Here is a 13633-nt window from a genome sequence, read left to right as displayed (position 1 = left end):
CCTGATGATTATTTGCTGGAAAGAACAAATAGTCATAAGCCAGTCTTATAAATGAATATCCACCGTAAACACCGAACATGACATACAGCCATTGCTTGAGAAACGAGGATGTCTGTAATACTGTCCGTTATTTCGGGCAGTTGGGGTCAGTTAGAGTCAGGAACTTAATCCCTTGTAAACTCTGATAAAGACTTCTGTAGCGCCTCCCTCATCCCTTCCTCATGTGATGCTCTCTGATCCGTTCAGTAAGTGCAGAGTGGCGCCCTTTGTTAAGAACACTCAGAATCACACACAGATACACAGCCTCAGGCGAGCACAGATTCCCCCATACAACAGGCAGACAGAGCTGGAAGACACAGGGAGAGGAAAGAAAACTCAAATCTGGGTTCGCCGGTGGTCCGATGACAGAGAGCTAGGGGGAGGTCTTTGATTTCTTCAGTGTGACGCCATGCATTATTGGAGACTGAGTTTGTTAATGCGTTCAATAATGGGTAGGGCTGTCAAGATACAGACAATTTAACAAATCCTCCAGGTCCTCACAGAGGCCAGAGACATACCCTGGAGGGAGAGTTACAGGAGGATGAATCATCTGAAATGTTCACTCTGGCCTCTGTGGGCCCCTGTGCTCATATGCACAGACACATGATTAAACAAGAGAAATCTGCTTTTAAAAAAAGAGTTCATGTATGAAACAGCTGTGCCGCAATCAGTCCTCCTCGAACAAGGCGCTGGATGCTAAGGAGAAGTGACTTAGCAGCGTGTGCACACCTAAGTAATGATGAGGGGATAAACTCACTTTCTAGAGCAGTGGTTCCCAGGCAGCCTACCACTCCTGCCTCCTCTAAACAACTTCAACTGGACAATCCCCCCTCCCCATCTTAAAGTAGCTTGTTTCTGAAAACAGCGCTGTTTCAAATGAGAAAAGCAAAGCCCAGAGATCTCGAGTCTTGCAGCTGGCTTCCAGATCAAGCTTCATGGCCTCACAGGCTAGGCCACCAAATTGTATGAGGATACTATTCATAAACACTTGTGTTCCCCATAGCCCACACTAGCTGGGAGCCAGTGTCTGTCGGTCTGTCTGCACACACACACAAATGCGCACACACACACACACACACACACACACACACACACACACACACACACACACACACACACGTAGTCCAAGTTGGCCCCAAACTCCCTCCAGCTCCAGTTTTCCCAGTGGTAGGTTACTGGTCCGAGCTGCTCCACCTGGAAGATGATATTTCCTTTTCCTTCCTGCCCCGCCTACACCTCCTTGCCTCCTTGTTTCTCTCTGTCTCTGTGTTTTTGTCTCTCCTTGTTTCTTCCTGTCTCTCTGTTTCTGTCTCTCTCTGCTCCCCTCCGAGCCCCCCACTGGTACCCAGGGCCTCACTCATCATTTTGCTACCACACTCCGCCGTATCTCCAGCCTAGTCAACACTGGTTAAACAAATGAACAAACTAATAAAAGCATCATGGTGATATCCGAACTTGAATCTAAACAGGTCCTTTGTTGAACTTTAATTTCTTAATCTAAGAATCGTCATTAATAGAGCCATTCTATTTAGAGAGTGGCTGGGAAGTCCCTTGCATGGGAGTGGTTTGAATCCTATGTTGTGTTGAGGGCAAGGTGGAGACTTACCTTTCTTTAAAGAAACCAGCCTGTAAAAATAATAAAATTAAAGCAAAATGAACTGTAAGTCTAAGCTGTTGATAACATGGCAGTCCTCTAATGTTTTATTTTAAACTGTATTTTCATTATTATTATTACCACCACAGGAAAAGCTGTTATCCAGATCTCTTCAGAGGGGTGAAGATCTGCAGTTTGACCAGGTATTGTAATTTGGGGGAAGAATCTTCTTTGAAGAACTATGACTGTTCTAATAATCTAGTTCACACGTGTTCACCATTGAGAAAGTCCTCCGTTTTGTGTAATACTCCTGTATGTTCCTATATGGTAGATTCCTCTTCATGGAGCAATGGTCGCCATCAATTTTTGCTTAGTCAGCTCTTTAAGATCTCCTGTGGGGCCTCCCTCCTTCTTTCTTTATTTTCCCCCTTTTCATTGCTAATGTCTTTAATATGCTTTGGAAAGTTTTCCCAGGAAGCTAACTAAATCCTTTTATCTCATCCTATGTACCAGATTGTTTCTACTATTCATTCATTCATTAATTCATTCATTCATTCATTCATTCATCATTCATTCGGGACAGGGTCTCATTGTGTAGGCCAGATAAGCCTCGAACTCTCAGCCATCCAACTGCCCCTTCTTTCCAAATGCTGGGATTGCAGATGTGCAGCACCATTCCTAGCCTGGAATCTAGAATTTTTACATTATGTTTTCTTACTTTCAAACAATTTAACGTTACTTTTTAACTTTTAGCACATTTCTTGGAAACTTTTATATAGAATTCCAGCATCTGAAGTCTGTTCTTTTATTATTTTTTTTCTTTGCTGGGATTAAATGTTGGGTCACACCCCCTTGTATCATAACCATTTTATTACATAATGATAATTTAAAATAACAGTCTAGCGTCACTAATATTTATGGGCCTGTTTATTCAGAGTACTGTCTCCATACAACGGTGAACATGGCCGCCTTCCAGAGTAGTGTGTCTAGGAAAGGAAGAGAATGCTCACCGTAGATCAGCTGGTCAGATAAAGCACACCGCCTAGGACTGCTGGCTCCCCAGATGCCCGTGCTGCCGAGCTCACTAGTGTTTCCAAGGCTTCGTTGCCAAGAGAGAGTTCTGCAGTAGAGCACCAGGGTTTACAAACCACTGTCTAGGATCTGGTGTTCTGCATGTGCCAAGTGGGTAGACTCTGGTCTACAAAGGAACCTCAGGCAGGAAGGTACCTCCGGGTTACTCAGTTCTTTTCAAGGGGTTCTCCACTGTAGAAGTAGTGAGACCGATACAGCATCTGGCTTCATTGGCGAGTGTACGCCGTTCTCAGGAGAGTTCCCTTTCTTTTTGTTTTAAATGTAAATGCTCATTTAAAACAGCAAGTGGCTGCTAGGTGGTTTGCTGACAGAAAAATGCTTTGTGTTGTCTGAACTGTATTATTATATGTTTAGCCGAGCAGTCAGTGCTTTATTCTTTCCTAGATACTAAATGGAGTTTTGTTTGGGGCACACTACTCATTTTCTTAAAACGCAATTTTTTTTTCTTTTTCTCTTTTTCTCTTTTTTCTTCTTCTTTTTTCTTTTTTTCGGAGCTGGGGACCGAACCCAGGGCCTTGCGCTGGCTAGGCAAGCACTCTACCACTGAGCTAAATCCCCAACCCCAAAATGCAATTTTTAAGCACATTGAACAATACAATTAAGATCATGTTTTGAATTTCCAGTGTCATAGAGCATATCAAATTAGAATAATCTGTAATAAATTGTGCCCAGAGAAAGTTAGAAATCACAACGCTGCTACAAGGCCCAAATAATGAAACAGAGCTGTGCAGTTAATAGTTTGTTTCTTTTCCTGGCTAAACTTAATTTTGAAGTTTATAAAGAGCATGAAACACCACGGGATTAATTTGATTTCTAGAGATATCAATTTATCTTCATTAAAAGATACTTCCCGTGGTCACAGAACTGAACAAAGCCCTTGACAATTCCGCAGCCCGCATGTTTTAGATAAATCAACAATGGAGCATTGACTATATGCTGTTTTAAATTTGGAGGCAGCGCGTTGAATCAGATGTAGAGAATACCGGAAGGAAGAGCATGTTCTTGGAATCTTCGTTGATGTGCGACCATGGGGCTACTAGTCGTAGCTAGTCTAGGAAAGTTGGGTTTATTCAAAAGAGGAAGCAATTGGTGTTTATCTTGAATTTGGTGCTAGTCAGCTTTCTGCGGCTGTGGCCAAGAATCGGAGATAATTAGCTCGGATGGAAGAAGGGTTTGTTTGGCTCAAGGTGCGTTTATGGTCACTTGATCCCTTTGCGTCCTGCCTGTGGAGGCACACGCAGTACATGCTGGTGGTAGCTTGCTGTGGCTAATAAGCAGAGAGAAACAGGAGGGAGCTAGACTCCCAGCATTCCTTTCAAGGGACCGCCCACTTCCTGCCAGGCTCCACCTCTCAAAAATCCGAAATCTCCAATACCAGCACCTGCCAGACACACAGCCCTCAGCCGGACACACAGCCCTCAGGGACACTGCGGATGGGAACCCATGCGTCCAGACAGCATCAAGGATCACTTCATTATACCATTCCTGTGTCATTAAAAGTTTGTTTTCGACATGGCTCCACCATGTGGATAACAGAGTAACTACAGTTCCCCTGTATCACAGAGAAACATGGCGAATGGAGCCTTTCCCTCCATCCTCCTCTTTGTCTGTAGGGAATCTTCTCCATCAGAAACTTGGTAATGCTCTGGAATCTTGTTCATAGAAGCATTGACAAGCTGGCGGGGTAGGAATAGAGAGGATTTGAAGAAGGTGTCGGTAGGACGCTTATGGAAAAAAAAAAATAACCCAGAGGTTCACCCACATAGCTCACTGCTCTTCAGAGATAGCCACGGATGTAATCAGGTATAGCAGACAAACTTGGTGTCACGCAGCCGAGTGGCTAGTGGGTGCCGGGAGATCACAAGCTGCCAACTAAGGTGAAGGTTTGGGATGGCATCTGATTGGGGCTAAGGCTCAAGCTGACTTTATTCCATTCCACGGCTGAAGCCTTGGCCCATCCCTTAGCTCTCGGACACGTTTTTTTTCTCTCATTGATCATCTCTCTGCGTTTCCCTGGGGTGGCTCGTGGACTGGGGAGGTCGCTGCCGTTTCTCCTGTTATACTCGGCCTCTTGCCTTCCAGTTGATAAGCTCTATGAGCTCCGTAGCCGAGCACTGTCTCCCTTCCTTACTCCGAACCTTGTTTGACTGGTACCGACGCCAGAACGGGACTGACGATGAATCCTACGGGTACAGGCCGAGGTCTAGCACAAAGTCTAAGGGGTAAGTGGCCTAGCCAACCATCTTTCTTGGATGTGAGGCACTCGAGGGAGATGGGGTGATGTTGTTATCAAGCCGAGATTGTGTCACTCAGCTACCGAGCACGGACTGCTTTGTTTAGAGACAAGGTAGGTAAATTTATGCCCTGGGGGGTGGTAAGAATGCATAGGAATGAGAGTTCGTGCTCAAACTTTAATAATCTACCTTATCAGTTGAGGGTATCTATCATAGGCGATTGTTTGAGGCTTAGTGGCTTAGTACTATAGACACGTTGGTGTATCATATGCAAAGTTCCCACCTTAGGTGTGAGAAAGTTACCCCACGCTGTGTTTATGCTTAGTTCGTGGAATTGTTTTTAAACTACCAATGAGTTATGTAGCCATGCTAGGTTTTCTAGAGGGAAATTGGAGTACTTTTCTTTCTCTTGCCAATTCTTCTACATCAGGCTTCTTTCTAGTAGATGAACAGTGAAGTGTATGCTGTATATAGAAATAGCAGCGTCTAAAATCAGCAGAACGCACCGTGCATGCAGCGGGTACTGAAGCGAAGTCCCCATCCCAGTTGGTGCTGAGTCCCCCACTCCACTCCTCACTCACTCGTCCCGCTTACTCACACTCACGCTCACACTCACGCTCACATTCACGTTCACACTCACACGTGCTGAGGAGGAACATGGCACACCACACGAGCCAAGCACGCTACAGCCGCCACTTTGGGACACTGAGTCTCAATACAGTTCTCCTTTTGGGTTCTTGTTGCAGAGACGAGCAGCACCGTGAGAGAGATTACCTCCTGGAGCGGCGGGACTTAGCTGTAGACTTCATTTTCTGTTTAGTTTTGGTAGAAGTTCTAAAGCAGGTGAGTGTCTCTACGTCCAAGCCGAATCCCCACTCCTCCCGTGGCGTGCCGCACGCCCTCGTGTCTCGGGTAGTCACTGAGGACGCTGAGATCCTGGCCCACTCGGTGACCAGACCACTTAATTCAACCCCACGTCTTTCCACTTCCTGGGCCTTGCCTGCTCTGTACTTGCCTGCCCCGTGTGTGTGAAGGTAAATCTTGTTAGGAAGAACACGCTGAGTGGAACGGCGGTAACTAGGGACTTCCCGCTGTCCGCGCGTCATCTGGCTACTCAACCCTTTTACGCTCCCTTCCTTTCCACGAGGTGGAAGTAAAGATACAGCCTGGTTGAAGTGAATGGCGGTGTGTGTGCGTGCACGTGCTTGCACAAGTTCGAAGGTTTTATGCGTGTAGTCTTTAAGACATTGTATGTTATTAAAGGATCATCTGTAAATTTCCAACTATGGACTGTGGTTAGAGAAGAAAATTAGAAAAAATTAAAAAAAAATCACCTTTTCCTCACGATGCATTTGGATAGGAGTTCCGTTTTGTTTCTAGAATGGGATGTAAAAGAGTAGCAAATGCCACATCTCAAGTGCTCTGCAGTCGAGCTTGGTTCAGTTAGCATTGTGTGTTCTTGGGTTGTCTGTTTGTCTTTACCATGTATGCGGACTGACTGTCATTTGCAAATAAAAGGCCTAACGAATACGTAAGAGAGAGAAATGAGTTATTCAAAAGCCAAAGGCGCCTTACTATGCGTTTTGTAAAGGTTTTTTGGTGGTAGTGGGGTTTTTCGTAGAGGAAATCTGATTCCCAGGGCAGATTAGGTTTCTCTGATATTTTTGAGTGTAGCCAGGATGCCAGGATGCTAAAACCAAAGTTACAGGGGCAGGAGAGCTGTGGGGAGGAAGGACCTGGCCTCTGGAAACCTTGACTGTCCCCTGTGGCTGACTCTTGTATGCCGACTGTGGTCCTGTGATGTGGGGGGCACCGGTTCAACTCTCCGTGGTGCTCCCTTGGCAGGACCCTGAGCTCGCGAGTGCTAGGGCAGTGGCTGCACACTCCCTTCTTATTGCAGTAATACTGGGTTCCCTTCCTCCACACTGAGAAATTGTAGCCTCCTCCAGACACTGACCTCTGTGATTCTAGCTCACTGTAGTTTTTCTCCTTTGCATCCCATGCTACTCTCCAGTTGGTCCCTGTCCTGTTGTGGTGGTGGTGGTGGTGGTGGTGGTGGTGGTGGTGGTGGTGGTGGTGGTGGTGGTGGTGGTGGTGGTGGTGGTGGTGGTGGTGGTGGTGGTGATTGTTGTTGTTGTTTTGGCTTTCCAGCCCCAAAGTCACCTGTACTTGGACTGGCTTCAGAAGCTTCAACCCATAGCCCACCTAGGGGGCAGGGTATCCTCCCCTGACAGTATCTGCCATTTCCCTCCCTTTTCTCAGAGTTGCAAGCCTCCTGCCTCAGCTTCTATAATCCACACAGCTTCTTAACACAGGACAGCATCAGTACCAAGACATATAAGCCTTTTAGAAGTTTTTCTAGTGGGCTTGTTTTGGTCGAGATCTCTGCCCAAGGCCTCGCTGACTGACTCAGGGGCCTTGGGTGTGAGACAGGGCACTGCCTCTGGTGAGGACCCGGGTTCTGCTCCCACACTGTTCCTCCCAGCAGTGCCCTCCCTCATCCTTTAATGTCACCTCATCCCAGAGTTCAGATGCACCCAATCAAACAGCACGACACTGAGGGCACGTATAAGCCTTTTCCAAAACTCTTTGAGGGGACTCTTCACAAAAAAGGCAAAGTTGTTTTTGTTTCTTAAATTAGTTTCTCTAAACCTATAGAAATAAAATTTTTAAAAATCAGTAAAGGTTTCTAAAATATGGGGGCAAAGTAACCTGATTTATGTGAAAATGCCATAGAGCCTCACAGATCTCCGAGTAACTGACTTACAGTGTCTTGGGTTTGCTAGGACCTTTGTTCCTATCATGCATAACATGTCCTCGGTAGGCTGTGACTCTGTCCTGCATGAGGTACCAGAGTATCCGTACTCTGAGCTCACTGTTGAAGAGGACTAACTACTCGCGTGACTTAGTCCCTGCCCTTACAGTGTAAATGGTCCCTCCCTGGGTGATGGTTATGCGCTCAGTACTACTTCCCCATGCATGAAGGATTCTGTAATCTCTGAGCCAGCTGATCATTGTCATTGTTGGGCGGTGGCCAAGGCACATACTAATGTCCCAGCTGTCTGTCTTGTTTGCTGGGGAACTCAGCTGGGCTGCTCTCCACTGGCCCTTTGTCCTCTGTGTAAAAGGCTATGCATAATATACTTCAGTCGCATCACGAGATCTGGACTCAGTAGTGTGTGGTTCATGGGAAATTCCCAGGTAGTGTTCACCGCTGTCTTCATGTTCGTCACAGATGAAGAAAAGCCTTCAGTTGCAGTGCCGCAGTGACCGCCATGCGGTAGTTCCTTTGTTTTTAAATTTGCAAGTTCTCCTTTGAATAAGAAGTTATTATTTTTACCATGTGAGATTAGGTAAAAATTGAACAGTCTCTTTTCAAACTAAAGTTTTCCTTGTAACAAGTTAGTATAAAAATTGATTTAATTTAAAGATGAAATCAAATAGCATTAATTCACCAATGGAACAAAACTGATTCAAGATTTTAAAAGTATATTAAGGAAAAGCAGACAGAGGGACTGGGTAGGTGGCTCAGTGGGCAAAGACCTGCTGTGTGGACCTGAGTTCAGATGCCCAGGATCCATCAAAAAACCGAGTAAGGGGCCAAGCGCCTATAACCGGAGCCCCGCACCATGGGTATGCAGCTGAAGCCCCGGAGCTCACGGCCTGTCAGTCTAGTAGCATGGATGCTTCTAAGTCGACTGATTTGTCGGACAAAGGATTGAGAAGCGATCTCACACGAGCAGGTGCCCCCCTCCCCATACACCAAGCACACACACCACACAATAATGATAATTAAAAATGAGGCAGATATACCCCCAGCCTTCACATCCAAGCTCCATGAACACACCCATTCAAAAGGACAGGGTGCGGTAACGAAGGCTTAGGCTCTGATGTTGTTACGGGGCTTTTGAGCGTCCAACAGAATGGCGTTTCACCAGCACACTGGCATTTAGAAGGTTCGGGATACTTTGGGTCTTACACTGAGTTTTAGGGGTTCACTGAGGCAGCGAGCCGGGTGAGAGGGGCTTTCTCCTGTGGCAGACACTGGGCACCTTGAAATGTACAGCAGCGCGTGAGATGCCAGTGGTAGCCCTGAGCAAGGCCCGTGGCACTCGGCTTTTCATCCTGGGGAGGGAGGGTGGGTTTGCACTCCTTCTGCTGTGTTTTACCCAGTATGTCACTGTGAGGACATGAACACAGTCACTGTCGAAAGGATCAGCTTCATGAGATCTCCCATTTCAGTGTGATTTTGTGGTAAGACGTGACAAGAAGATACAATTTCATGAGCTAGCCACTGGAATAAACGGTGGCTGTTGTGTGGTGCCCAATGCATCCACCCCTCCAGAACCAAAATTGTTACTGATACCACGGCAGCCATCAGATGCAAAAACTCGATCCCGAAGATGAGACTGTTAACCACACAAGGCTGGCTCTTTTCTGTCTGAGCCAGTAGATTCCACTCCGTATTCCAGCCATTCATCCACATTGTTTCCACTCCTGAAATGAAATGGCTATGACCATGTTCACCTCTGCAAGTAAAACCCAGAGGTGCAGTCTCCTGCTGTAAACTTCACTGTGGTCTATCCGTGCTTCCTGCTTTTTCTTCTGGCTTTAAGTAAGAGCAGACCAGGTAGTCTGTCCACATTCATTTCATTGTTTAAATAGGTTTTTTTTTTGTTAGTGTTACTGTTTTATATTTTAGAAACTAGGGATATAGAATATTCTAGAGAAACACCAACCCCAGGAGTTCATGTATAAAGCAGCTATTTGTCACAGAGACTTAAAAATGGGTCTGTAAACTGTTGACCCCCTCACAGGAGTGTCACTGGCACTGATCTGAGAGCCCAGCCTCTCCCTCCACACCTCCCAGCCAACTGTACAGAGTTCAGCCACGGCTGCCAATAGCCTGTAGAGAAGGTGGAAGGTGGGTGTCAAGGCAGCTATGTGGACGTCTTCATCCAATCCCACCTTAGTAACACAATTCTAATAAGGCACTGTCAAAGATGTTACAAAAACTGGCAGTTCTGTGCTTTTGTTTCTCTTCACATTGGCCCCAGGTCCCTGGAATTGGAGAAGTCATGATTCCGCTTAAGAGAGACAGTTAGCATTGGTGTCTCTGTTTGTTGGTTTTAAATGTGTGTTTACGTGTGAGCCCACTGCTGAGTTTGCCAACTATAATTTAAACCCAACTACGTGGATTTCAAGTCCCATCCTCTGCTGCCCTCCTTCCTGACTAGTGTGCTAATTTTTATAATAGTTTTTTTTTAATTTTAAAAAATGTTGTGTATGTAGTTCAATAGCAGTGTCTCTCTTGATTTTGAATGTTCTTTTAATATAATAATAGTTTGCTATCCCCTAGGACTTACCTTTGCACTCCTAATCAGTTACTGAGATCAGCCGGTGTACCTGCTGCTGTATTTTTAGGCATGTAATTGTTATTATGGAAAAGAGAAGGCTCAGGGGTTAAGAGCTCTTCCCGCTCTGGGAGAGGACTCACGCTGGGTTCCCAGCACTGATGTTGGGCGCTCACAAGTGCCTGTAACTCCAGCTCCAGGGGACCCTGCACTGCTGACTTCCATGGACATCTACAGTCACAGGCACTTACCCACATCCAGGCACAGAACCGAAAAGAACATAAATAAATCTTTGTCCAAAGCAGAGGAAGTATTTTATTCTCTTGTAGTTTTAGTAACTGGAGATCTACAAATTAAATTGACAAAAGACAGATGGACAGGCGTCTGCACGTGGAGGCCTTTACAAGAGGGAAATGGAGGTGGAGAAAAGGCCTAACTGAAGTCTGCCTACTGTTTTTACTAAGAGTAATTGATTTGTAGTGGAATAGAAATGGATTTCGGATTTCTGGAGGCGGTACAGTGTGAGAGGTAAATACACACAAGAGAACATTAGCGCCAGCCAACAGCTATTTAATAAGACCTATTTATACAGCCCCATCTCTGTCCTGACATCCCGTCTCCCAGAATAATGTGTCTTCTTCCTGGTTCAGAAGGCTTTCACACCTAGCAAGGGGTGAAATCCTCCAGAGAGTGACTGTAGACAGCTCAGAAGAGAGAGCTTTACATGGCTTTTTACATCTGTCTCTCATCTGCTTTGAGCCTAAAATAATCTGCAGCTCACAGTGGAAGGAATGGGTAGGATGCTGTGATGCCTTTCCTGGTGTATGTGCAGTGTGGAAAGTGCCACCAGCCCCACCAGTGGTGCGTGGGAAGCCTCCTTACTAATGTTATCTTTCTGAGCTGCTCTTATCAGACTTGACGCTCCTATGAGCAGCATGCGCATTTTCCTTGAATTACTTCTAAATGCTTATTGTCTCAGGAATAGATTATTGATAGCATTGAAATGGTAAGACTTTCATAGAAGTCTTCCGTGCTACGGAAGGAAACCTTCATGACGTGATTTTTTTTCCTGACATGATGTTTTTTCTTTAAATTCTAGATTCCTGTCCACCCTGTACCCGACCCCTTAGTTCATGAGGTTCTAAACCTAGCTTTTAAGCACTTTAAACACAAGGAAGGGTAAGTGTAACTAACTTCAACTTGTTGCTTTTCCACAGTCCCGATTCAGGCTATTTGTAGAAACGGAAAGTTCTCACCCCTCCCATGTTTGGTTTTCTTAAGGTTGCTATGTAGACTAGACTGGGCTTGAACTCTTGATTCTTTTGCCTTGGACTCCTCAAGGCTGGAGTGACAAGTTTGCATTTCCATGCCTGGCTCCCAAGTCTGAATCTTCTAATGAGTTCAAAGCTATTGGCTCCCAATTGTTTTTAGTCTTTCCCGAATGTGGGAAAATTTTTGTAAAAAAAAAAAAAAAGTAATTGATGGATTGGATCGGTAAGAAAGAAAAGGTTAATTTTAAGGCAAGTTAACATGTATATGGAAGGAAATTCATGGAGTTTTTAATCCTACAAATAAGTGTTCAGCTAAGATGTTATAAAACTCTGATAAGGAATTCTATTGTTGGTTTCTTTCTTTTTCTTTCTGTTTTGTTTGTTTGTTTTTACTTTGCTTTGGAGACAGGATTTTGTAGCCCAGGATGGCCTGGACCTCAACTATGTTGTTCATGTTAGCCCCACACTGCTTATCATCCCCCTGCCTCAGCATCCCAGGTCCTAGCTAGGGTTACTTGCTTTCTGATAAGGAATTTCAATTCAATCTGTATCAAGAGAAAACTGGTACTAAACCGCCACGTCGTTCTGTTGTTTCAGATATTCAGGGACCAACACGGGGAACGTGCACATCATTGCGGATCTATATGCAGAGGTGATTGGCGTGCTCGCCCAGTCGAAGTAAGCAGCAGAAACCATTGTCTGTGCTGGGGAGTGATTTGCTCTGATGTAGCAGCACTGATGATTCCACACCTGCCCTTCTGGTGCCCAGATTGTCATGCGACTTGTGGTAGCCTTGCCTTCTGCAGTCCCTGGAACAATGCTCAGTCCCGAACTAAGCAGCCTGCGTTTCTTTATTCATTCCTGGCCTGTGTACACCTCTGAATCAAGTCAGGGGTTGTCCAGAAGAGCCCCGACATTACTCCAATCCCAGTTAGGAATTCTATGAGAAATGTCTTTTTTGTCTTGTTTTTTTTGAAACTGTTCATTTAGAGCTTTGAGCAGAGCTAATTAATTGTATTGCTTTCTAATTGCTTTTATCTCTTAGGCTGCACTGAAGTGAATTCTAATCATCTTGGTTTAATATGAAGTAGGAGAGGTACCAAGTGAGGAAGGGTAAAAGACCTGCGTTACTCTAGGGCAGGCACTTGCTTTAGGACGTACAGGGCACTGCTGTACGGTCTCCTGGGGACTGTAACTTTAGGGTCTGTGTTGCTCCCAAAACTGGAAGCATTTGGGTTTGCCTTTGTTTCTCCTGGGAAATGTGTTAGGAGAATAATATCAGTTTGTGTGCACTCAGATGGGTTTGGAAGAGTCTTTGGTCCTGAATCACCACATAACAATCACTGTAAATTTTTAAAAAGGCAAGCATAGTTGTATCAGTATATAGCATTGTAATATTCAGTAATATATATTATTTAGTACATTTTAATTTTTATTTTTACTAGAGACCCTTTGTAAAGATCATACCATAAGACTTATAACACAGTTTCAAGTATTTCAAATGGTCCAGACCACCCACGCCCCCCCCCCCAAATAGCACTTTAATGTCAAGTTCCATGTAGCCCGCAGTAACTCCTTAACTCAGGTGAAGGGACACAAAATCATAGGTACAAGGAATGCTTGATTCTTGATTGATTTTTCTTTATATTATAATTCCCAGAGTTTATAAAAATAAAAATGTATCTTAGAAACATCAACCAGAAATTCTAAATAATACAGTAGCAAGCTAGACACAGGAAAACCCTAACTACTGGCCGAGTTAACTCTGTGTGGGAGGGATGGTAGAGTCTAAGTGGCTGGGGAATTCATGTACCAGCCTCCCTCAAATGAGCTGCAAGAGAAAGAAATCCAGCTCTGTGGAGCAGCACTACAGTGTCTCCACTCATGCACATAAGGAGCGTGGAGAAGTATGGAGGGATTCACACCACAGGAGGCTCACACCCAGGGCTCGTTCCCACCGAGGGGAAGCCGAGGAAGGGAGGCTGAATCTCATCTAGAACAATTCCTTGATTGTAGTGATTTAAATCCGATCTCTGATTGCTTCTCTGG

The 13633-nt window shown here is 45.1% G+C and overlaps 1 protein-coding gene across 1 annotated transcript in view; it reads left to right on the top strand.

Annotated features, from left to right (window-relative positions):
- The window catches only part of Fryl (FRY like transcription coactivator), a 165479-nt gene that overhangs the window by 54941 nt on the left and 96905 nt on the right, over nucleotides 1–13633 (top strand). The window contains exons 3-7 of the mRNA XM_032916330.1: nucleotides 1783–1836; nucleotides 4808–4947; nucleotides 5706–5802; nucleotides 11413–11492; nucleotides 12182–12262. Coding sequence (XP_032772221.1) covers nucleotides 1783–1836; nucleotides 4808–4947; nucleotides 5706–5802; nucleotides 11413–11492; nucleotides 12182–12262 — 452 coding nt within the window. The remainder of the gene's footprint in view (nucleotides 1–1782; nucleotides 1837–4807; nucleotides 4948–5705; nucleotides 5803–11412; nucleotides 11493–12181; nucleotides 12263–13633) is intronic.

This window comes from Rattus rattus, chromosome 11 (genome assembly GCF_011064425.1).
Source record: "Rattus rattus isolate New Zealand chromosome 11, Rrattus_CSIRO_v1, whole genome shotgun sequence".
In the NCBI taxonomy this organism is placed as follows: Eukaryota; Metazoa; Chordata; class Mammalia; order Rodentia; family Muridae; genus Rattus; species Rattus rattus.
Note: the sequence above shows the minus strand (reverse complement) of the source record. Positions and strands in the feature narration are given on the sequence as shown.